This window comes from Trichoplusia ni, chromosome 7 (assembly GCF_003590095.1).
Source record: "Trichoplusia ni isolate ovarian cell line Hi5 chromosome 7, tn1, whole genome shotgun sequence".
Lineage (NCBI taxonomy): Eukaryota > Metazoa > Arthropoda > Insecta > Lepidoptera > Noctuidae > Trichoplusia > Trichoplusia ni.
The window spans coordinates 8762251-8786444 of record NC_039484.1 but is presented as its reverse complement, the minus strand read 5'-3'; the positions used below and the strand labels follow the sequence as shown (position 1 = coordinate 8786444).

Sequence of the window (24194 nt, the reverse complement as noted above, 5' to 3'; positions counted from 1 at the left end):
TTAATTGGCATGCATACTCGTGCCCCCGCAATGTTGCCTTATCAATTGTCGACTTTTCCGGTCGCAATTTCTACTAAGTTTATATCAATGTAATAGTTTTATTTTATTTATTAGCAACTCTCTTAGAGCTATTTTTTATTTTATTTATCCCCTCAAGATACATCAGTCTTACTTTACAGACCGTTAATTAATTAATGATGAAAGTAGAAGAGGGGCTGACTAGCAACTGAAATCACATTTCATGTTGGTTTCCATTACCATTCGCTCTGCGAATTAAGGTCAAAGAATCTTTTAATACAAAGCTGTGAGATTTTAGTTTTATTTGTTTGGATTGTTATGTACTAATATTTATTTTATTTTACCTTGATCCTGTAAATTAATCACGTCATCTTAAATGTACCGTTATGAACTTATGGACCACAATGATATATCATGTCCTTTAATCATAAAGTAAAAGTTCAATCATTGAATGCTCAATTCAATTTGTTATATATTTTTGATAAATTTATTTCGTGAAGTAAAAATCTATTGTATATCTCGGTTGTTAAATAACTTGATATTTATTCAAGTACATTCATCGACAATTTTCGATGATGCTTATTTATTTTGATTAATATTTTTAAAGGTAACTGAGTAAGCAACGGAATTTGATAAAAATAAAAGGTAGGATACCGCAGATAGATATTCTACGGCAGGTGTGTTCAATTACCTATATCTATCAATTTGTTCTCGAGTTAAAACAGTTAACAAGAAACGTTTGAATGTATGCGAATATAAACATGTACGTTATCTTACAGCAGTCTAGCTTTAGAACAAGCCTAATACTTTGATTAAGATACTTTTCTTTTTAATATTACTTCAAATCAATATTAAGTAGAAATATTTCGAGGCATCGCTTTTAATGTTTTCTTGTTAAAATAAGAGAAAGTACGTATTTAGAAAGTCAATGTTTAGGCGTATTTTTCTTTAGTACTCTCCTATTGATTAGTTCAATTATTTGTACGAGGCTTGTTTCTCTAATGTGTATGGTAAAAATTCAGTATGTGTGGCTTTGAATTGTTTATCTGTATCAGGAACCGGGCTACAAAGCTAGATTTCTAGCAATAAGAATGCAATGTTATACTGTGTCTGTGATAGCGAATTGAAGCTTCGAAAGCATAACCAACAGTATTCTAATAACATGAATAATAAAGTACATCATGTAAAATAATGTTGTCTGTTTGTGTATTTATAAAATTGTAAAATAAAAATGTATTTAACAATATTTTTTTATAGAAATAAAAATATCCGTACATAAAAATATTGAAAACTTGCAACGTTTTATTGTTAATAGTTCTATATTGGTTCATAGATGGACACTCAAAATTAGGCCTTACGGAAATGGATATAGATGTTAAATTATAATCACAATTGGAATAGTTACGGTCCATTGTCCATAGTGAATATAACAACTAGTCAATAATGACAATATTGTACAATATCTTATGTTAACTCAATAAATGAATGCAATTATTTGTTTTGTATTATTAACCAACCATCAACAATGCAAGAGACATTAGACCTGCTAAAGATTTAAAATCCCTCTTTAAATCATAAGAGAAAAATGAAAAAAATATATTATTACTAGATATACCGTGAAGATCGCATTATTGTCACTTAAGCTTCATTTGGAAGATCTATTAATAAATATGCCATAGCCATAGTACCATGTCCAATATTTCCTTCCTAAATATAAACCCCTTTGTGTCTTGTGCCGATGTTCTACTTCATTTTTTACGATAAACATCAACGAGCAATACAAAATGATTGTAGGTCACGTAACTGAAAGAAATTTATATCATGAAACGCAAATGACATTTTTATCTTGTTTTGAAACTCATAAAATCTTACGACTGCTTGTCATTCGATGACCCAGTTATTTCTAACGTTAACGTATGCGTGCCGAGACAGCAGTGATGCTTCACCGAGATGAGATGATGAGATGAGATGAGCTTTGATTGGAGCGATCACAGAACGATTTGGGGTTCATAAAAATGTGCTTTTTATAAACCTATATTTTGTACTAGGCTAGTCTTGGGGAAGAGTTTGATTTGCATTATTAACTGCGAACTGCCTGACTTTACTAAGTCCAAGTGTAGAGATTATTATTTAAATGTAGATACCATTGGCGGAAAAGGTCGACAATTTTCAAATCTAAAAACCATAATTATGCTCCTCATAAATTATTGTACTGATTGATAAATATGAGCCTCTTCTGCGTTTTATGATGGATTAAACCTTTTAATGTGTAGGTAAATTACCCTGAGTGATAGATGCATGATGAACTATACTACTTGTCAATTTGTAAGTTGTATCGTGTTAACAGTATGTGGTTTAAAAATGTTAAATGGCCAATATATTCAGTATGGGGTCTACAAATGAAATATCGTGATATGTTAATCATGTTTATTTTTATCATATTATACTAATAATGCTAAGGTTGCAGTGAACATGATGTTTAACAAATGTTATTTGTTTACAGAGTAATGTTGACAGGGGTCGACAATTGACTTTTTGGTAACAATATTATGATAAAATGACTACTTACAGATGCCCTTTAGAAATAAAACTTTATTTAGCTATTAGACCATGTAAAATCTTAACAAAACAAAAATTTCAGTACAACTCAACATAAATTAAATAAAATTTATTTTTGACATGAAAAAAATAAGCGTTAGTTAAAAATCATTTGTAGTTCAATAGTACAGTTTATCAAAACCCTCACTTTCCTCATTGCTTGAAAAACAAATGCATTGATATGAAATACCAATTAATTGCGAGGTGATTATAAACACTTCCGTTCAGAATTCGAGAACATTCAATTTAAAAACAAAGAGTCATGACTAAATTAATTTAAACCATAATATACAAGTACGGTAAAAACTGACAGAATTTTAGTGTTTGATATAGTTAAAAGAATGTCTAGAGCTAAGCATTATCAATTACTTTACAATACTTATTTAAATCATGAAAAGTATTAATATACAGGTTCAATGCTATTTTTAAAAGTCATAGTCACTTGTAAAGAGTACTATAATGATAATGCATATTGTAATGCACACAATACATTAATTCAATATGTATGTGTATTATGAACATATTCTGTACAACATATAATGATACTGAGTGGAATATCAGTCATTTCTAGTACTATATTTATGGCCTCATGTGTCCACAACCACAACTTATTGATTAACCCATCCATTACAAATATATCTTAATGTAAATCAATCCTGTATGCACACAGTTTTTATTATGATTCTTACACATTATGATAGCACTTGTTTCACATTGACAACCGTGTTGAGGCTCTTACAAGTACAAGGTTTGGGTGTGGTTGTGTATTCAATCATGTCCATTGGTTTTTGCGTGTGGTACGGTGCCATTCAGTAAGGGTACGGAAGGTTGTTGTGGCTGCCTGATGGTTTTCTGTAAGACATGAGCATCAGCTGGTTCTATCCTCTTGTAGTAGTGCTCTTTAGTCTCCACAATCTCAAATCCGAACTTCTTATAGAAGTCAATTGCACCTTCATTGTTGACTTGAACATGTCTGTAAAAAGAAAATTATAGTCAAAATTTATTATATTTAATTCAAAGCTGTTCTCTGTTAGCCATAAACCATGATACATGGAAAGAGGGATGAGAGAGTGGGGCACAAATAGCTGAAAATAATATATGTATACTGATTTAAAAAATATATTGATGAGTGAATGTCAATCAAGAAATCTCTTCAAGTGTACTCTAGACAATCAGTGTGACCTGGGCCAATATATTGGTGATTACAATATTGCTACACTAATAAATTAACTTGGCCAGAATTAAGGCCACATGACCAGAAAAATTGACGGCAGACAGACTAGGTGGTGACAGAATGGTAGAGAAGGCATGGCAAATGAAGAGCAGGTCGATAATATAGTTAAGGTCTGGGGGCGAGTCTGGTTGCGGCTGACACAGGACCATAGAAATTTTCAAGAGGAAGGGAGGCCTATGGCTAGCAGTGCGAGGAGAAAGGCTGTGGATGATGATGATGCAAACTGCACTTGATAGCCACTATCCTTGGCTATAGATTAGCCTATTACTTCTCCAATGATGCAAGTTGTAAACTTGGTGCTACAAAGCAATGCAAGACTCATGTAATTTTATCTAGGTCATATTTGTGATAATAAAATGACACCAAATTGCCTATTTAAATTATTTTTACCATTTAAGCACTGGTTAAAGGTAGGTGCAAGAACTCGCTTTTGTAATGGCAAATTTTACTTTAACAAGGTGATAGCCGGCATCTGATTGAGTAAAATAAAATTTATTATACCAAGTATGGATTTTTTAAATAACAAAGGTCGCTTGTCAGATTGTGATCCTTGAAACATTAAAATTAAATTGAGCTACAAATAAATACAAATTATAAATGATGACTACCATAATGTTTCACCTTAATCACATTTGTTACCATTTATGTAAATTTTCTGTTGGGTGTTTGGACAAGGTATTTGTCAAGCTGTAATTTTAAATAATATAGTAAAAATAAAGAAGGGCAAAATAAATTAGAAATAGAAAAGCTGAGCAACATGGGCTAATGGCCATGATTGATAATACTCTATCTATTGATAGATTTGGCTACATAATGTAGAATGTTTATGTTATTTTCCAACACAAAATTGTTACAATATTTTCTCTAGAAGTTATCAACAGATGGAATATATTTAAGTTATATCTACTTTAAATTTATAATAAAATTATTTAGTAGTGGTCTTCATAGAACCAAACAACTGCTGTGCTTTTAGCTAAGCTAATTTTACAAATACAAATAAATGGAAAGGTAACTCTTGGTGTGCCAGCAATGTTATATTCATAAATGTACTAAAAAGAATGGATTAATACTTTTAACATTTACTTATTTAATAACCAACAACAAGGGAACAATGAAACAAAGACCTTATATATGTTTTCTTGGATCTTGAGTAAATACCTATTTTAAACATCAATATAAATAACATCACGTTGCAACAAACAAAGAGAATTACTTGCTGACAGTACTTAATCAATATTATGTACAAGTTGATAGTTTATCAATGAAATTGAATGCATTTATTTAGGTCAAAATAAAATCAGTTTCAATCTATTTTTTGACATGGGATTGCAGAATATTGAATCTATGCATGTCCTTGACATGATTGTGTTAAATTGATAGATTAATGGCATATTGTTTAACAAAATAGGTTTTATTAATACACATTGAGATTCCAATACAAGAATCAATTTACTGATAAGTGAAATCCTATTTAACTACACTGGGCATGTTTATATACTGATAAAAATAATATTATATGTGACAATGACTTGGTTAATAGAGTACCTACTTGAAGAATCATAACCTTCAATCTATAAATATGCATAATAAAATTGTTAGTTCCACAATCCGAATCAACGGTGTGACTGCTATAAACAGTGTATGAGGGTGTACTTACAAGAAAATGCTGTCGAAATTGCCATCCTGTTCAACATACTTGAGCACATGTTCCACCATTAGAGTACCAATGCCCAGTCTTCTGTATGGGTACAAACATCCCAAGGTCATAATATAAAGTCTCCGCGAGTTCTCCGACGTGTCTATTCTACAGCATACTGCTCCTACCACGATATCGTTGTAATACGCTAACTTGGCCAGTTCACCTGCTTCCAAAACATCTTTGTAGAATTTGTCATTGTAAGACACTGGAAATACGACTGTGTTTAACTTCTTCAGTTGCTTTATATTATGTGGAGTCACGTCGCCGAGTTCTATTTTAGCTCTGAAAAGGTAAATGTGTTCTTTTTATGTAAAATTTCATGATATTTAGACGGACATTGAGCCTCGGTTTAACTTCATAAATCTCGAAACGTATTATTTATAGTAACGTCAATAAGGTGTAAATTTTCAACAAATAGCTTACCTAGTCATTTTAATAACTATTCTAGAAATTAAACACTATAATTTAAAAACTAATCTAACACAGTTATATCACACGAGATCACTCCCGCCATCTACCAGTTCAGCTCGCTCGCTCACTCGCTTCGCTAATCTTCGCTCAAGCGACAAATTGCCTTTTTGACAGTATGGTGTTTACATCGAATCATAGAAATTTCGACTAATATAAGGTATTGATCTGTATACAAAATGATTGTAGAATTTCCTACAAAACGTTTAATTGCAGTATAGAAATGAGTATTTATTTTTATGATAGAAAAAGGACTCAGCTTCGATCTGTTAGGGTTATAACAAATTTAAATACATTTTGTTTCGTTCGTACTATGAAAGACTATTTTAATAAAAAGGCAACCCTCATCACTTACAAAACTTCGTTCTAAAACAGTCATGGCAAATAATTTCACCGTGATGGAAAAAAAATAATGTTTTACAATCTGAAGAGTATAATTATAGTACAGACTAGCAAAGTCACAATATGTCCTTAATAAAAATTAATACTTAAAATTTTGCATCGTATCGATTAATTTTAAAAATTATGTTTACGCAAAGCCTATTTCTGAAATCATAGACAAAGTACGTGACAAAGCGCCAAATTTAAATAATTTCATCTTTCTATTGTTTCTGTGCGTCAAAAATTCGACATTTCTTCGTTCTGGTGAATAATTTCAACTGGGAGTGGTTAAATAGCCAAAATGTTTCTAAATCAAGTGCGAAATATTCAGCCTTACATGAGACTAGCTTTGGCTAGTCCTCCAAAAAGATGGTACGAAAAGACTGTTTTACAGACTTCAAAACCTCAAGAAAACGACTTGAATATTCAACAAAAAGCAAGACCAACTTCGCTTCGTATGGATGATAAGGATCCTGTCATAAGAGAAATATATTCTGCCGCGCGAGTCATGCCAATGATGCTCACTAATAAAGAACCTATAGTGTTGCCTTTCGATGACGTCCCAGGTCCTAGGGTTTTGAAATATATATCAAGTTTTCGTCAGTATCTTTCTGAGATGGGTACTCAACTAACAGTGGGTGCACTGACGGTAGCACTTAACATTGGTTAGTAAATTTGCTCACATTTCTTTGTCCTAGCCTTTAAAAGGTACTTGCCTAATTAGTCGTATGCCAAAAGATTTTTGCTTTAAGATGTTATTTACATTGGCAATTATGTAAACCAAATCTTTTACAGGAACATATTTGAATACTAAAAAGCCGTTGAAGAATCTTTCTACCCTTTTCGATGAGTACGGACCAGTAGTAAGATTTGTAAGCCCCGTGGGTGGAGACATCGTCTTAATTAACCATCCAGAACACATTCAAAAAGTTTACACCATGGAGGGTGATTGCCCTGTAAGGTCGACTCTGGACTCGTTAGAGAAATACAGATCGGAACATAGAAATGTTATTCATGGTGGACTGTACACTGCGTTAGTTGTTTATCAATTCTATAATAGGAAATTCTTTCGAGTTTCAGTCGGAGTGCAATGACTGTAATGCAAAGACTTCATCTTGCAGGAGGCGTAACATGATGCTACATCTGCATCTGCTTTACAACCGTCTTCTTGAAATTGACGGCTTTGGGTAACCTTTCTATCTAACAATTGATATTTCCAGTCCTAAGCTGGACGTAGGCTAGGCCTTACTCATAAAGAGATAATATCCCTATTGCCTTGTAAGCAGTACCCCTTTTTGAACAGTTTGCAGAAAAAATTACATCACACATAGCAGTCTACGTGATACTGCCATCGGAAGGATACCTGCAACGAGCTGTAAACGGCATCACAATGATTTACACACCACATTTCTTTTTATCCAAGTATTTTAATATGAAACCGAGTGTCTGAATCCTTTAAGATTTCATTATTTGCTATGGGGCTGAACCTACGAGCCCTACAAAAATGTAAAATACTCGTAGACTAAATCAAATTTATAAATTACGATGGGTCCTCTAGCTTCATATCAAAATATGAAGTAATTATAAAAGAGTTCTAGAAAATACATAACGAAGGTCTATGTTACAGTCATGGTGAAGAGTGGAATCGCCAAAGAGCGGTCGTGTTAGGGCCACTGCACAGTTCAGTCACACATCATTTAATGGGAATTAACGATGTGTGCGAACATTTTACGCAGAAGATATATAACTTGAGGACTTACCAGGATGACCTGGCAACGGATCTCTATAAAGAGCTGCATAAATGGGCTTTTGATTGCATGGGTATGTACTTTGTAGTCTATAAATAACAATTTACTTTTAGTCCTTATTATCCTACACTAGCTGTTGCTCGCGACTTCGTCCCCGTGGGTAGAAGATATAAGTTATGATTTACACCTGCCCTATTTTTTCACATTTTCCTTTGTTTCTTCGCTCCTATTAGTCAGAGCGTGATGGTTTATAGCCTAAAGCCTTCCTTGATGAATGGTCTATTCAACACAAAAAGAATTTTTCAATTTGGACCATTAGTTCCTGAGATTAGCGCGTTCAAACAAACAAACAAACAAACTCTTCAGCTTTATAAATTAGTACAGAAGTATAGATTGGGCAGATCATGTCATGCTTTGGAAGCCAGCGGCTGGACGGCGCTGCCTTGCTAGCCTTGGAAGCGGTGGCGTGGCGGTCAAGAACACCAGGGTGGGTAATCGTAGAAAATTTTGAGGGAAGCCTTTGTACAGGATTGGGTCCAAAAAACTAGATACAAAAATCATATCTCCCTAAAATACATCGTTTTCGAGTTGTATTTACTGTCTTAGATGAAAATCGGTTCCTGAAAACACACAGTAAATATTTTCGTTCTAGAGATTGAATATACTTCATGCATTACAGGATTGGTGTTGTTCTCAAAAAAGTTTACCATGCTGGACACTGAGCTGGTGTACAGTCAGTGCGATATGTCGTGGCTGTACCACAGCCTGGACAAAGCCACTGATGCGATCGTCAAGTGTGAGTCTGGTCTCCATCTTTGGAAACTGTTCCCGACACCCGCTTGGACGTCCCTAGTTAAATACTGCGACAGCTTAGATAAGTATGTACAAGACTAAATGTTTACAACACACATTTTTATTTTGGAAATATCAGCAAATACAAGCTGTGATGACAAATATTTCAGCTGGTGGGCTTAAAATAAAACTCATTTTTAATAATGTTTGTATTAGAAGCGGAGCACGTATAGCATAATTTTTTGCATTTAGTGAAATCATTATTTTATTCTTTACAGTTTGATTGGAAAACATGTTTTGGAAGCGGAACAATCTATGTCTTTTACTTCTAAAGAAGTTTCCGGTGTGTACAGTTAGTTTATAGTTTTGTTTAAAGTCTTGGGTATGGTATCTACTTACTAAATTCCTGTTTTATTTTTGTCTAGATAAAAATTCTTTGATTAATGCTATGTTGATGAGTGAAGAAAAAATGAGTCCCGAAGATATTTCTACAATTATCATGGACATGCTTCTTATTGGAGTTAACACTGTAAGATTTATTAACATATTTTTTTGGATATTACTGAACAGAAATATTTATAAATGCTTGTTGAGCATTGGTTGCACACTGAATGAATAAATTAAAGAATATTAAGTGACAATTTTTTTTACAGATTACTTCTTCAATGTCATTTTTATTGTATTACTTAGCTAAGTACCAAAGAGCTCAAAAGTTACTATACAAGGAAATAAACAATGTTACCACTAATTTAAGTGTAAACGATATGGCTAAGATTGCTGAGATAACACCATATCTTCAAGCTTGTATAAAGGAAACTTTGCGGTAAGCAGCATTTGAAGGCAGCCAACGAAAGATTTAGCAAACTTTAGCCTAATTATCTCTTTTGCCTTACAGATTAGTTCCTCCGATTCCAGTGCTAACAAGAATTCTGCCGAGAAACATAACTTTGGACAGATACAAGTTAGTTTCCCTTCAAGTACCAACAAAACAATAATTAAATTGAATCTGTAAAATATGATCACTAAATCTTTACGCTTGCAGTATACCACGCGGTACTCTAATAATTATGTCCACCCAAGATGCATCAATCAAAGAAGGAAATTATGAAGATGCATCCGTATTTTACCCAGAAAGGTGGCTAAAGGATGACGCGATGGAATACCACCCGTTTGCTTCTATACCATTCGGTTTCGGAGCTCGAAAGTGCCTGGGACAGAATATTGCTGAAACTATGCTGTCCCTAATGACGATTCGGGTAAGCAGTAATTTCCGATTGTCTGTAAGCTGATATTCATAAGCTATCCAAAAGGCTTACAGCAAATTTGAATGGTGATGGAACATTTGTATTTGATCTTAAAATAATTATTTTAGTGTTCAACAGACAGGAGATAAAGGTAGGCCAGGGTCTTTTAATTTTATAATGTTGCTTATTCTATTCTTTATTTCAGATTTTGCAAAGATATAAACTTGAGTACCTGTATGGAGATGTCCAATCAACAAGAAGTTTTATATCTAAACCGAATAAGCCACTGAAAGTTAGATTTATAGACAGAGTGTAGACATTTGCCATGATGGAATAAATATTTCAATATCTAATTGCTGCAAGTGTAACATTTCAGTCAAAATAAAGATATGATGTGTAACTTAAATAGTTTATTAGTATTACTATCTACTAATTCTTTACATTGTAGGTGTTCATTAGCATGATAATGCATTAAAGTTTAAACTTCTAGCTGGTGTTTAATTGAGTCCTAATAATTAATTCATATTAAAATTTGTAACAACACTTGATAAACTTTAACTTAATCTAACATAACACATATTATCGCTGCCTTCTTGATGAGAAGATATTTAAGTATTTTCCTCTTGTCATTTCCTTCGCTTCCTCAAGCCCAAGTTGGTATGCAAGGTCATGCAGCTTCTTGACTTCCATTATCAGGCCACTGGTTGACAATGATCCCAGTTCTAAAACAAATATATTACATATTCTATATTGTAAACAAGGTTGATGCGGCAGTTGAGCTTTAATTAATACTATTTACTATTTAGTTATTGTTGATCCAATAAGTGATTTGATTTGGAGCAAATAGAATAGTGAAGACCTAGCCTTTGATATAATTTGTAATAACTTTTTCTCTGTTACATTTTGATACCTTGTTGAATATGAATGATGACACATTATTATAAAGTAGGTATTGTAAATTGTTTAGAAGAGGGTGGTTCATTTTACGAGACTTGTATTCTCCCATACTACTACTACAGATCAAGGTCCGCTATCACTACAGCAATTATTTAAAACTAGAGTTTTTAGATAGATAGCTAACTTACGCTGCATGTAGTTATAATCTTCCTTGGTAGCCCCTCTACTCCATGACGGCGGTGACTGGTTATTGTTTGGAAGTGGTGCAAACTCTGACACACCCGGAACTGCAAACGAAGAGGTAGAACATTGGGAGCCCTCGTCTGAATTACTTTCATTAACGTTGCCTTCGCTCATCGTAAATTGATTTTAAAAACAGGTCGTTTTTAACCGAAATGCTAAACCAAAATGAAATCGCGTTTCGAACGGGATGACAACATTAAAAAGCAAAATACATTATTCGCGCGACTTTTGAAAACATAATTATTTCTAGATTTATAATAAGCACCCATGAGTAAAGATGTAAGTCTTACTTTGTTCAGGCCACAATTCTGGAGAAGCACGATCAAGTTTCTCGGAGCTAAATAGGCTTTCTTCTAGCGACGTCAATGGAATATCGTCAGAAGTTGTTTGTTCTGGAACAACATAACATACACACCGAATTATTAAATGACCCTTAACCTTAAACAAGAGGCAAAATTTGGAAAATAGGTAAGTCTATTGTGGAGTAAAAAGAATCAGTTACGAGCAGCATGATGTAAGTAAATCAAGTTTAATAAACGTTATTTACCTTCCTGAGCAACAGTATTCTGTTTCGCGGCCATTTTCCAATATTTTTTTGACTGTCAATGACAAACTTTTTTTTGGATTACAGATAATCGAACTTTGTATTCCGTTGTTTATGCCACAAAATCTGGCTTTAGCGCATTGCATTGATATCAAATTAATTAATCAATAGGTCGGTGGAGTAGTGGGCGTAGCGCAGATAAAATACATCTGTGAGAGCAATGCCTTCAATGCAAGAGCAATGTTTGTTAATTTTTAAGACATGCTTAAATAACTGTTCCTTAGATTACAGATTACTTACTTACAGATTACTCTAATTGTAATTGTAATTTTAATTTTTTTTTTTTTCATGTATTGTGTTTCTTTGGTTTAGCGAATTGTTTTCCATAATTTTGTTATTATAATATGTCATGTGCTTGTATGTCAACTAATGTAGGTATTTTAAATTTTCTCAAACATTTGCATGCTGTTCTATAACCGCGGAATGTGTCTTGCTCTGTAAAAAATTGTATACCAACTCTTGTACCACATTTTATGCAAATAAATGATATTATTATTATTTCCTTTATTTCATTAAAATACATATAAATTACATTTTTAAATATATATAAAAAACAACATACATTTAAAAATATAAAAAATAGTGTCCAACCGGCAACGGGTACAGGGCCCAAGCTGCCGGTGGTCAGGGCTCCAGAGAGAGGAACCTCCTCACGATGCGCGCCGTGTCCAGAAGTACCGCTTTCTGAATCAAACCCTTGACCCAGACGCCCAACGAGAGCCTCCGAAGATGTTGATCGAGGCTCTTGGCTATTAAGCCATTGGCACTTACGACTATCGGGACAATGATTGCCGAGTCCACCTCCCACAAGTCGACAACCTCGTGAGCTAAATCCAAATATTTATTATTATTATTATTTCCTTTATTTCATTAAAATACATATAAATTACATTTTTAAATATATATAAAAAACAACATACATTTAAAAATATAAAGAATAGTGTCCAACCGGCAACGGGTACAGGGCCCAAGCTGCCGGTGGTCAGGGCTCCAGAGAGAGGAACCTCCTCACGATGCGCGCCGTGTCCAGAAGTACCGCTTTCTGAATCAAACCCTTGACCCAGACGCCCAACGAGAGCCTCCGAAGATGTTGATCGAGGCTCTTGGCTATTAAGCCATTGGCACTTACGACTATCGGGACAATGATTGCCGAGTCCACCTCCCACAAGTCGACAACCTCGTGAGCTAAATCCAAATATTTCAATTGTTTTTCTTTTTCTGCTTTCACGAGGTTCTCGTCATGGGGGATAGTGATATCAACAATCATTGTCCGACGCTCTGATCGGTCGATCACCACTATATCAGGCTTATTGGCAACAATAGTCCTGTCAGTGATGATAGATCGATCCCAGTACAGTGTGATATGACCACTTTCGAGAACTGGGTCGGGCACATACTTATAGTACGGCACCTCAGATTCCACAAGTTTGTATTTCAGAGCAAGCTGCTGATGGATAATCCTGGCCACTTGGTTATGTCTGTGCAAGTATTCACCGTTAGCAAGACGAGAACATCCCGAAACTATATGTCTCAAGGATTCACCGGGACAGTGACATGCCCGACAGATGTCAACTGTACCATCCTTAATTATATATTTTCGGTAGTTATTCGTCATGATAACTTCATCCATAATTGCACATACAAACCCTTCGGTTTCTCCAAAGAGATCTCCGAAGCGTAGCCAGGCCACGGACGCTAAGAAATCTACATCGGCCCCGTGAAGGATCCGATAATAGCGTCCGTGTAGCTCCTTGCTTTGCCATACATCTTTGCGGTCTTTGACGCTTAGTACGATAGGTTTGTGCCAGTTCTCTTTACCTAGAGAGAGCGGAGTGAAGCCCTTATCCACTGCCACCACATCTCGGTGCATCCCCACGTCCACTCGGAGGAAATACTCCCTGAGGTTACATACCTCGCGATTATGGAGGGTCTTGGCATTTAGGAAGCCACGACCCCCACACTTTCGCGGGATATATAACCTCATTACCGATGATCGCGGGTGGTGCATTCGATTTGCGGTGAGCAGTGTGCGGACTCTTCTATCCAAGGCGTCCAGTTCGGTCTGTGTCCACTTGAGTATGCCAAAGGAGTACATTATCACTGGCATGACCCAACCATTAAAGGCACGCACCTTGTTACCGCCCGATAAGGAACTTTTTAGTACCTTATTCAGGCGGCCAAAGAAACGTGTCTGTAACGATTGTTTCATGTCAGCGACATTAATGCCTAACGCCTCTGACATACCCAAGTATTTGTAGGTTTCCGTTGAGGAGAGGGACCTAAGGTTTATAGAATCCGAGAGCTGTATGCCCTGGGATTCTACAATCCCACCTCGTTTTACATGCATGACTGCACATTTGTCAACACCAAATTCCATTCTGATGGAATTACTGAAGCTTTCAGTAATCTTCAGTAACTTCATCAGTTGCAACTTGTTGGAAGCAAACAATTTCAGGTCATCCATGTACAACAAGTGGGAGATTACCTGGCTTCCTCTCCGCAACGAATAGCCCAGCCTTGAATTCTCAAGCAGAGTGCTAAGAGGATTCAAGGCTAAACAGAACCACAGGGGACTCAAACTGTCACCTTGAAATATTCCCCGTTCAATCCTAATAAGTTGACCGCTCTTTTGGATATCCCGACATCCTGGATAGTGAAGCACCGTAGTCCATTGCCCCATACATGACTTCAAAAAAGTGCGTAGAGTTGTATTGATTTTATACAACTCTAGCACCCTCATGAGCCATGCATGTGGCACCGAATCATAGGCCTTCTTATAATCTATCCAACATGTCGACACACCCTTTTTGGAGCGGCGAACTTGTTGGCAAATAGTCATATCAATAAGGAGTAGCTCCTTAGTACCACGTGACCCATTCCTACATCCATTCTGAGAGGCAGACATGATAGAAAACCGTTCAATATGGTCATTAATCTTTTCTCTCAGAATGGATGTAAGCAGTTTGTAGATGGTGGGTAAACATGTAATGGGTCTATAATTTTTGGGGTCCGTGGTACTACCTGTTTTGTGGAGCAGATGGGTGGAACCAGTAGTGAAGAACTGTGGGAGCACGCCCGAGTCTACGGCAGATTGGAATTGGGATGCTAAGCAACCATGTGAACTTGGTAGCCATTTCAACCTGAAGTTATGCAGTCCATCCGGGCCCGGGGCTTTCCAATTGGCCAACGGACGGACTGCATTGGCTACGTCTTGGGGACTAATATCAATAGCCCCCATTTCTTCTATTCGTTCACACGATTGCTCAACATCACGTATCCAATCCCCCTCAGAGTGGGTTACAGGCGCCGACCAGATGCTGCGCCAAAACAAATTTGTAGCGACATCATCCGGCAGGCGTCCGGCACCCTCCTCCGACGCAGGTTGCTCCCAAGATCTGTACACCCATCTTTGGTCTCTTTGGAACATACGGTTCTGGTGAAATCGGTCCACCCGAGTCTTGTACCGTCGAATACGGTTTGCCCAGGCACACACCTTTTGCTTAAAAAAGTCAATGCGTTCTGTAACTCGGGCGGTGTATTCGCTGGGGCTAATATTAGTCCCAGCAAACGCCCGCTTTACAAAACGCATGACCCTAGGGCGAGTGTTTCCGCCCCGAAACGCAACAAGTTTGGCTATGAGTGTCCTGGCCTCAGCAACACGCTTCTCAATCCTGCACTGCCAGGCTGGTGCCGCTTGCTTAGGCCGTGCAGCTGTGTTATCTCGAAAGGTAACACCAGCTACACGACACGCCGTAACAGCCGCACAGTACAGAAGCGAGTGCGTGTCACCGAGGTCTTCGCTGTTCCCAAAATAACTGGATAGCAGCGAATCCAGGACACCCATTAGCGCCTTGTTTCGGTTGTGCATGGGCAAGCGAGGTAGTCGCGGTCTCTGGTCCCGGGGTGTTGACCGATACTCCAGAACCGCCTGTTCCAATGTACTCCTTATATGATCACTGCACTGGGTACTTACAGTTATAGCACCGTCATCATCTCCCCCGTCAGCAGGGTTGGCAGGCAGCGCGCTTGCAGCTGGCGCTTCCGCTATTGACGGGGTAACGACGACAGGGCTAGTCTGCACTTCAGAGCGCAATCGATCAAGCGTCGCGTCATCCAACCTGTGATTACGTTGGATAACTCGCACTTGATCCGACAAACGTTGTGCCGATACGTCGACGTCCGGTTCAAGGGCCCGAAACAGAGAGAGCATTCTGGCACGGTACGCAGTGAGGTTAGTTCCTCCCCCTGTCGCCCCATAGTAGGCGCGCATGACATTCTCGTTCATGGGTCGAGTCCACTTCATGCGCTGCACTACACCACCGGGAGCGGGAGCCCTGTTCGAGGCCGGTTGGCCTGAGGGCGCCAAGCTGCTCGGCGGCCGGCGCCTCCCCGGCCGACGTACAGGTGTTGGCGACGTCGGCGGGGAGTAGTACTCGTCGCTGGAGCTCGACGCGACTGCAACTGCCGGCGCTGGACCTCGGCCCGGCGGCAGCTGCGAGGCGGAGCTCGGCGACGAGCCCGGGGATGGAAGGCGTGCTGCTCTTCTTCGTGTCAACATTTATCTATTCTTGTTTTCTGAGTCGTAAATTACATATTTTATAGTGATGACATATATGTCATCGTACATCGGATTTTCATTTTTATTTACTTTTTTATTTTAATATGGTTTCTTGAGTTTTATATGTGCACTTTTACTATATACTATTATAAAAATATTGTTTATTGTATAATTATCGTAAAGAAGTTCGAAAATAAAAATATTCAGAAAAAATAGATGATTGACGGTTGACACGAAGTTATTATTATTATTTGTATCTCTTTATAGTCACGGGATCACTTCATGTGAAGAGACCCGGTCCTTTTTAAAGGCTTGCACGGGGACACAGGTCCAACATGTAGAGGTCTTGTTGAGAATTTTAATCTAATATGTGACGGGGTATCTACTAGGGATCATTCATCTCCGCTCTATGGGAGAACGGACATGAAGAATCCAAAGTAGATACAAAACTATTGCAAGAATGTGTGTATGAACAATTAGGCTATTATATTATGATAAGTTATGTGGACCAGTTAGTTGGATTTTCCAGAAAACTATGACACCTGCCTCTCTACACATGGTAATGTAAATAAATTGGCAGGCGGTGACTCGCCGCTCACTAGATGGGCCCCCTATGATACCGTCACGATTGACAGCAGGTGGGCAACACCAGTGCGAGCGGCTAGGGGTGTAGAGAGGTGCGACACCGATTTCACCATCGCGGGCTACAGACCCGGAGCGGGTTTCCTCGTTATTACGCCATTAGACACTTCCACCCCCGAGCATATAGCTCTAGCGACCCCTCTCTAGCCAGCCAGTTAAGGCAAGAAAGAGCTGGGAGTCCCCATAAAGAGTGACCCCCTGGGGCATTCAGGTTCCGTTGTGTCGCTACTCACAAACAGCTCGCCACAAGCTGCCCTGCGGATGTATGCTCCTACATAGACCTTCAGATACATTTTTTATTTATATCTCAAGGTTTGAAAAAGCATACTAATATGCCCTCTGGTCTTGCGTTATTCCCATGGAGAGAGAGAACGACTAGCCCCGAGGGGGTATTATTATTATTATTATTAGTTGTGTGTTTGTGTAACTAGATTCTTTAAAGCAAATGTTTTTATTTACATTCCAATTAGTAAGAAGTCAGACCTAGGATTTTTAATACGCGGCATGTTTTAATTAAAATTTATTATCTGTAACTTAGCACATTCCATCTTACTTGCCAGTTAACAACAAAAAATACATGTATGGTATAAAATAAAAAGAATGGAAAGCTTTGTTTAAGGAACGTTAAAATTTCATTGTGGATATCATCCTTAAATTAGGTATTATTAATCTTAACGAGAATTCATTGAATACATAATCTACTTTATAATAATTACCAATGTAAGGCAAGTTAAAATTTAACAAGCTTTAGTAGAATTCAAAATTGTACGATGTCATCACTGTGTTTTTTTTTTAATTTCTTTCTTCCGGTTGCCAACACAAGGCAAGGTGGGTTTTTAGGCAAAGCCACATGGTTTTTCGTGAAATATTTAGAAAATAAGCTATAAAAGTGATATTACTGTTTGAGTATCGAGTCCAAGGTAAGATGCGCATTATGTGCGAGCTACTATTAACGTTTGGAGTGCTAAATGGCCAAAATGAGTGCTCGACAATGCGCATGAAGAACTGTCAATTGATAAATTTACTAGTGTGCCTTTTAAATGTGCGGTAAATATTGCACTCAATAAGTGGAATCGTGACTAAGTTATATGTATTCAACCAGCAATGCTCCCAATTCAGTAATATCACATCAATGCCGAGTTTGGATAACCTCACTTTTTCTCTTCTAACAAATTATTACAAACACAAAAAACTGGCCAATCAGTTTAAAGTGATAACCAGCTTAATAAATTTAATATTATCATGCTCTAAATGTTCTAACATTCATGAGAGAAATGTCCATTTTGCCCATTTTTTCTCTCATTACTTCTTGAGAAACTACATAATTATACAAACTTCCTATTAGAGACATCAGATTATCAAAGAAAATGTATATCTAATTACTCGGAATTCTTTTGTAAAGAAAGTACTCACTGTTTCCTCATTAAATCTGTAATATAGCATGATTTTTACAATTGATTACAGATGCGTTCCGTCACATTGAAGGATGTTGAACAGGACAAGGTCGTCAAGACCGTCGCTGCCCATCTGAAGAAGTAAGTTTTTTTGAAATCACTTTAGAATTTATTGTACTCTAAAATCAGATGTTTCATATACATTTTACATGTCTTTAATGTATCTTGTTTAGGTTATTTGAGCTGTTATTTATCACAGTTGCAAGTAACACAGTTTATTTTTATAAATATTACTCAGAGTAACTACTGAAACATGATCAATAAAAATTGTTGAATTATAAGGGCTTATAACAACAGAACATAGTTTTATTGTAATGAAGTTAAACAAGTTTCCAGCCCCACTGATGTCCACAATAGTTAAACAATAACTATGTTTATACATAACTCGTGCCTTGGAAACTGTTAAAAAAAAATTTATTTACAAATGTGATTTTAGACTTGTATTTGATTTTGAATCTAATTATGTAGCAGAGAAAAACACTTATTGAAATGTCTTGTTGTTTTCAGGACAGGCAAGGTTAAGGTGCCAGACCACATGGACCTGGTTAAGACTGGTCGTTTCAAGGAGCTTGCTCCCTACGACCCTGACTGGTTCTATGTGCGATGCGCTGCCATCCTCCGTCACATCTACATCCGCTCTCCCGTAGGAGTAAAGACTGTCACCAAGATCTTTGGTGGCCGCAAACGTAATGGTGTCACTCCCTCACATTTCTGCAGGTAATTTATTTTTATAAATTTAATCATAAATCTACATATTTGTTAGTGATATTACTTATTCACAATTAAATCCATAATATGACCTACCCTCAGTATATTTTGAATGTTGATTGTTTTTCATCGCAATGCTCGAAATTTGAGGCTCACAGGAATCATGTGGATATATACATTTCATTAAGGTTTGTCAAAAAATGATAGAAATAAAATACTAGTGCATTATTGAAACTGGTAAAAGAACATGTTTTTTTGCTCACTCTCCTTGAAATCTCTTGATTCCTAATTTATTACTTAAATATTGAATTGTTTATCATTCAAATGATAAAATAAACTAATAGATAAGTTGATGTTTAAAGTTTGCTGTGTCAATTTTATGGCATAGTTGATTCTTTTTTTACAATTTTAAATAACTAGTTTGAGGACCTTATTTTGTATTGAGTTCTGAAGCTATTCTAAATCCCTATATTTGCAGGTCATCAGGCAGCATCGCCCGCAAAGCCCTGCAAGCTCTCGAGGCCTTAAAAATGGTTGAGAAGGTTCAAGATGGTGGTCGCATCCTCACTGTTCAGGGCAGACGTGATCTTGACAGAATCGCCGCACAGGTCCGCCTAAAGGCTAAGCAGGCCGCCAAGCAGGCAGTCATCGTTCTGTAATTTTATGACTAATAAAACCTAAAAGCTATCCACTTGTTTTTATTTAATTGTATCTCTACGTACTTCAAATAATTATTTACAAGTACAAAGCAAGTGGTGATACAGGTTATAGAGAAACCATTTGGCAACCTGCTGTCATGATATGGGCATATTTTTAATGTGGAGGAATCATGTGGTAAGGAAGATGTTGAGCTTGGATATAGGTGAAGATGACCACCAAGGGGGACTGTTAGTAGTACCCCAACACTCGCCGTATGCTAAGTAATATTTGGATAATCTAAATATCCGTAAGCGAAAGTTGACTGACTTACATAACAACCCATGGCATAAACTTTGAAGGGTTAGAAACTAGAATTTTGCACGGGTTTTTTATTACAGTGCAGCAGTGTAGGAAACACTAAGAAAGGATTTCTGTTAACTCAACCCAATTTTTGCAGATGGGGAATAATCGAATATAGAGAGTAAGACTCCACTGAATATATCTATAACCCACCCATTTTTTTTCCTTTGCCCTACGTGTACCAACGCCACGGTAACCCGCTCAGGCAGGCGTCAGCACTAATGGGCTCTTCAGTGCTTGCTGACATGTCTTTTAAGGCGCCAGTGAAACACGAACGCGAATTTATTGATTTTATGTCTTCCAAGAAGAACCTCCATTGATTGTAGTAAAACGTAAAATTCATTTTATTGTTCGGAACACATGTCTTTCGAGAGTAGAAGGGTTAAGGGGGTTAACCTAGTATGGATGCACTTCCAGGAGCAGGATCAAGGACTGTAGGTGCTGTCCGTCCGGTCCTTCAGGAATGGGTGAGCAGGCGTCATGGCGAACTAACCTTTCGCATGACGCAGATATTGTCGGGACACGGTTGCTTCGGCTATTACTTGTTCCGGATCGCCCGAAGGGAAGCCACACCTTGTTGCCACCACTGCAACGACAGCGAGGATAATGCGCAGCATACCCTGGAGTTTTGTCCAGCATGGGCAATACAACGACAGACAGTCGTTGCGGTAGTGGGCGGGGATTTCTCACTTCCTTCTGTAGTAGCCTCAATGGTTGGAAGTGAGGAATCTTGTAGAGCTGTCGCCGAATTCAGTGACGAGGTCATGGCACTAAAAGAAAGTGCGGAAAGGGAGCGGGAGCTATCGACCACTCTCCCGATTCGTGCCCGACGCACAAGGGCTAAGAGGAGGGCTGATAATGCTCTCTTTCAGCCACCATAAATAGCTTTCGGCGGTAGACGCGGGGTGCTTCCTAATTGGTGGAAGTAAAATCAACTTTTTTATTTAAAGTGGCAGCTCCTGCAAGGAGCGTCCTTGCCTGGGATCGCGGTAGTTTGCATTGCGTCCCCGTGGTCTCAGTTACAAGGGAAGGGTGAAGCACTCCGGTGGTTTTAGCCGGTAGGAGTCCGGCACACCTATAAAAAAAAAATGGAAAGTATGGATGCACTGCACTGCGAATTGGAGTATTGAAATCGGGGGAATATTTGGGTTATCTAAAAGATATTATTGCCGATATAAGTTTTTGTAGTTAATATACCTAAGTTATTTCAATCCCTAAATTGGCAAAATAGGTATGTTATTCGCTGTATAAAATAAAAATGAAACCCATTTTCTTGATCCTTTGAATTGATTTTTTTTTTTTTAATCGATCACAGGTTAAGCTATTCTTGACGCGGTTAGTCCGTAGATGGGTGACCATCTTTGTCGTATCAAGTTCCTCAGTGTTTCAGAAGGCACGTTAAATTGTGGTTCCGGGCTGTTATTCCTACATCTTGGACAGTCGTTACAGGTAGTCAGAAGCTTGATAAAGTCTGACAATCAGTCTAACCAAGGGGTATCGTGTTGCCCAGGTAAATGGGTTGAGGGGGTCAGATAGGCAGTCGATCCTTGTAAAACACTGGTACTTAGCTGAAAACGGTTAGACTGGTAGCCGACCCCAACATAGTTGGGAAAAGGCTAGGCCAAAGATGAGTGAGCATGAGTTCGGCAACAATACACTACAGTTATGTATACCTGTCGAAGTGCGTCCGCTGTTTTTCAACACATGCGCTAATTTTGCGATTGTTTGCGCAGGAGAGAACCTCACTACCGTAATACTATTGCAGGTTTTGTTCCTCAAAACATCGCACATGAGTGCCTTTGTAACGCCATCTGAGAAATCTCATTATCGTATAGGGGCTCAGGTGTCTATACAAATGATAAATTAAACTTTATTTTATAGTTCAATCAAAACGAATTATGTGTTTTTCGAAGTTTTAATAAAAGCCGATTGAGTATTTTTTATTTTATTTATCTCTTTATTTAAATCTGGCAACAGTCCCTCATAATACGTCAATATGAAGTCAAAACGTCTTCATCAACGGCTAACTTCACGATTTAGATTTTGTGTACAGTACAGGGCGCACAGTTAGTTTCTTTGAAATATCGGTTTTGACTGGATGTGTTTGGATATGCAGTGATCACAAAATGTTGTTGGCATTTGGACGTAGTATCGGCTTAATATTTTTCGTGTGTTTGTTATCGTGCGTGGTTTCTCTGCAACAGTATGGGACGCCGGATAATACATTGTACGTGGCCAAAGGTTTGGAAGAGAGCCGTGGAAAATCGCAAATTATCAATAGATACGTAGAGAATGAAGACAGCGAGCGTTTGGAAAGGAGAAAACGCGAAGCGGCAACGTTAACAACTCCCGCTATACAGAAAAACATAAGTACATGGGTAATAGTTCATATCCTGATTAAATACGGTTCCCCTTTGCAGCTTTGATTGATATTACCCGTATTATTCCTCCCACAATTTGGTATTTGTCACTTTGTTTACTATGTAATATTGTTGTCATGCTTTCTACTATTTTTATCACTAAATGACGATGTCTTTTGTCTGAAGACTGAAGTTTTAGAAGGTCGTGCACATTCTTTATTTATATTTAGTTGTAAACGTATCTAATTTAATATGTGGGTAAACAGTTTTAATGACTAAGCATTTTTCGTGGCAAATTATGACTTCGCTTTTGGTTGGATTGGAGTTATGTTGTGTTTATCCATAATAGCTACAGAGCACACACTACAATTTCCTTGGTTTAAAACAAATGGGTGAATCTTAGAAATCTGATTCACACAATTTCCTTAATTTATTTCTTTCTACTAAAACTCTAAGATAAATATTTTTAAAATAATAATAATGCTCATCATAATTTAAATGTTTTTTTTATTGCACAGACAACTCATCTCAATGATAGTCACCAACAGCTGATGGTACACTGGGTGGGTGAAGGCTCCAATGTTATCATCTGTTTGGCAAGAGACTCCAGTCCCAGGAACAAAGGAGGATTGTCACCATCTGCTCTCTTTATCTCCTATGACTATGGAAAGAACTTTACCAACAAAACAGAGAATTTCAGACTCAGTGATGCTCCTAACAGTGGCTATGCTCAACTTGACAAGTTCTTCAATCATCCTAAATACCCGGAATTTGTAAGTATTTCACTTTTATTAACTTATTTTATTGACCAAATAATAATATCATAATTACAAAAATACTGCTGATGTAGTATGGAGCTTGTACTTATTTTTAATAATTCCTGTTTTTTTTCCTGTTATGTTTATATAAACAGCTTTCTAAAAATAAACAGCATCTTTGATGTCATTGGCTTAAAACAAATTGTCTGCTTACTTTAATATAATAGTGGTGCATCAGCTATAACTTAGTTTTTTTAGTTAGAGATTAAGTGTAATTAGAGATATTTTGTATACATGAAAAACCTTCCGTTGAATTGCAACAAATCATTAGAAACAAAGAGATTCTGATCAGTTTTGTGTCAAAGCATATTAAATATTAAAATAAAAAAAAAGTCAAATCACTGCTGAAGACAAAGTTCTAAAGTGAACTAAATTAGTAAATATTTCACAACTTCATTATTTTTATGAAATGACAGCATTATTGTTTTAGTGTCCATTCAAATGTTTAGAAATCTTGTTGACGTATTAAACAACAAACATTGATAACTGTGTGTATCAAGAGATAACGCCTAGGTATATTATAAATGTGATAATGTAATAGGTGTCAAATTATATTCAATAGACTGTTTAGTCAACAAGTCACATGATTTGTTGTTTGAGATTTGTAAAGTCATTACATTATTATATGCTAGACAGAAATACCTCATATTTTGGACTTGAGCATGCTTTTATTTTCACTTGTCAAAAACCAATCCCTGGCTTCTGGCTAAAGTAATGACGGTACCATGG

At 37.1% G+C, this 24194-nt stretch overlaps 5 protein-coding genes across 9 annotated transcripts in view; 2 read left to right on the top strand and 3 right to left on the bottom strand.

The window, feature by feature from the left end:
* Window positions 1–3201: 3201 nt before the first annotated feature.
* On the bottom strand, window positions 3202–6103 carry LOC113495549 (probable N-acetyltransferase san). Its single transcript, XM_026874304.1, has 3 exons — window positions 5973–6103; window positions 5508–5831; window positions 3202–3589 (listed from the first exon to the last, which is right to left on the bottom strand). Exons 1-3 carry the CDS (start codon window positions 5978–5980, stop codon window positions 3385–3387), a joined length of 537 nt encoding a protein of 178 aa, XP_026730105.1. The 5' UTR covers window positions 5981–6103; the 3' UTR covers window positions 3202–3384.
* A 511-nt stretch (window positions 6104–6614) lies between these two features.
* Window positions 6615–10588, top strand: LOC113496047 (probable cytochrome P450 301a1, mitochondrial). 2 transcript variants are annotated; one of them, XM_026875111.1, is made up of 11 exons: window positions 6615–7063; window positions 7194–7431; window positions 7520–7585; window positions 8026–8219; window positions 8826–9024; window positions 9217–9281; window positions 9364–9467; window positions 9592–9761; window positions 9834–9899; window positions 9981–10194; window positions 10388–10588. In XM_026875111.1, the coding sequence occupies exons 1-11, from the start codon at window positions 6700–6702 to the stop codon at window positions 10496–10498; spliced, it is 1791 nt and encodes a 596-aa protein (XP_026730912.1). In that variant the 5' UTR covers window positions 6615–6699; the 3' UTR covers window positions 10499–10588. The 2 variants fall into 2 exon arrangements, with proteins under 2 accessions (XP_026730912.1, XP_026730914.1); XM_026875113.1 differs by lacking the exon at window positions 7520–7585 and having other exon boundaries at window positions 6616–7063.
* On the bottom strand, window positions 10578–11973 carry LOC113496048 (protein lin-52 homolog). Its single transcript, XM_026875114.1, has 4 exons — window positions 11870–11973; window positions 11613–11714; window positions 11268–11366; window positions 10578–10904 (listed from the first exon to the last, which is right to left on the bottom strand). Exons 1-4 carry the CDS (start codon window positions 11901–11903, stop codon window positions 10762–10764), a joined length of 378 nt encoding a protein of 125 aa, XP_026730915.1. The 5' UTR covers window positions 11904–11973; the 3' UTR covers window positions 10578–10761.
* A 57-nt stretch (window positions 11974–12030) lies between these two features.
* Window positions 12031–16484, bottom strand: LOC113495907. The gene is made up of 2 exons (XM_026874908.1): window positions 15420–16484; window positions 12031–12090 (listed from the first exon to the last, which is right to left on the bottom strand). The coding sequence occupies exons 1-2, from the start codon at window positions 16482–16484 to the stop codon at window positions 12031–12033; spliced, it is 1125 nt and encodes a 374-aa protein (XP_026730709.1).
* A 1435-nt stretch (window positions 16485–17919) lies between these two features.
* LOC113495973 (40S ribosomal protein S19a) overlaps window positions 17920–24194 on the top strand; it is a 35968-nt gene continuing 29693 nt past the window's right edge. For 2 of the 4 annotated variants that reach the window (XM_026874995.1, XM_026874994.1), the window contains exons 1-2: window positions 22311–22665; window positions 23166–23420. In XM_026874995.1, the coding sequence (XP_026730796.1) occupies window positions 22414–22665; window positions 23166–23420 (507 nt within the window). In that variant the 5' untranslated portion in view covers window positions 22311–22413. Of the gene's footprint in view, window positions 18047–18590; window positions 18662–19087; window positions 19298–19766; window positions 19976–22310; window positions 22666–23165; window positions 23421–24194 lie in introns of those variants that run through there. The other 2 variants (XM_026874997.1, XM_026874996.1) reach the window with 2 other exon arrangements.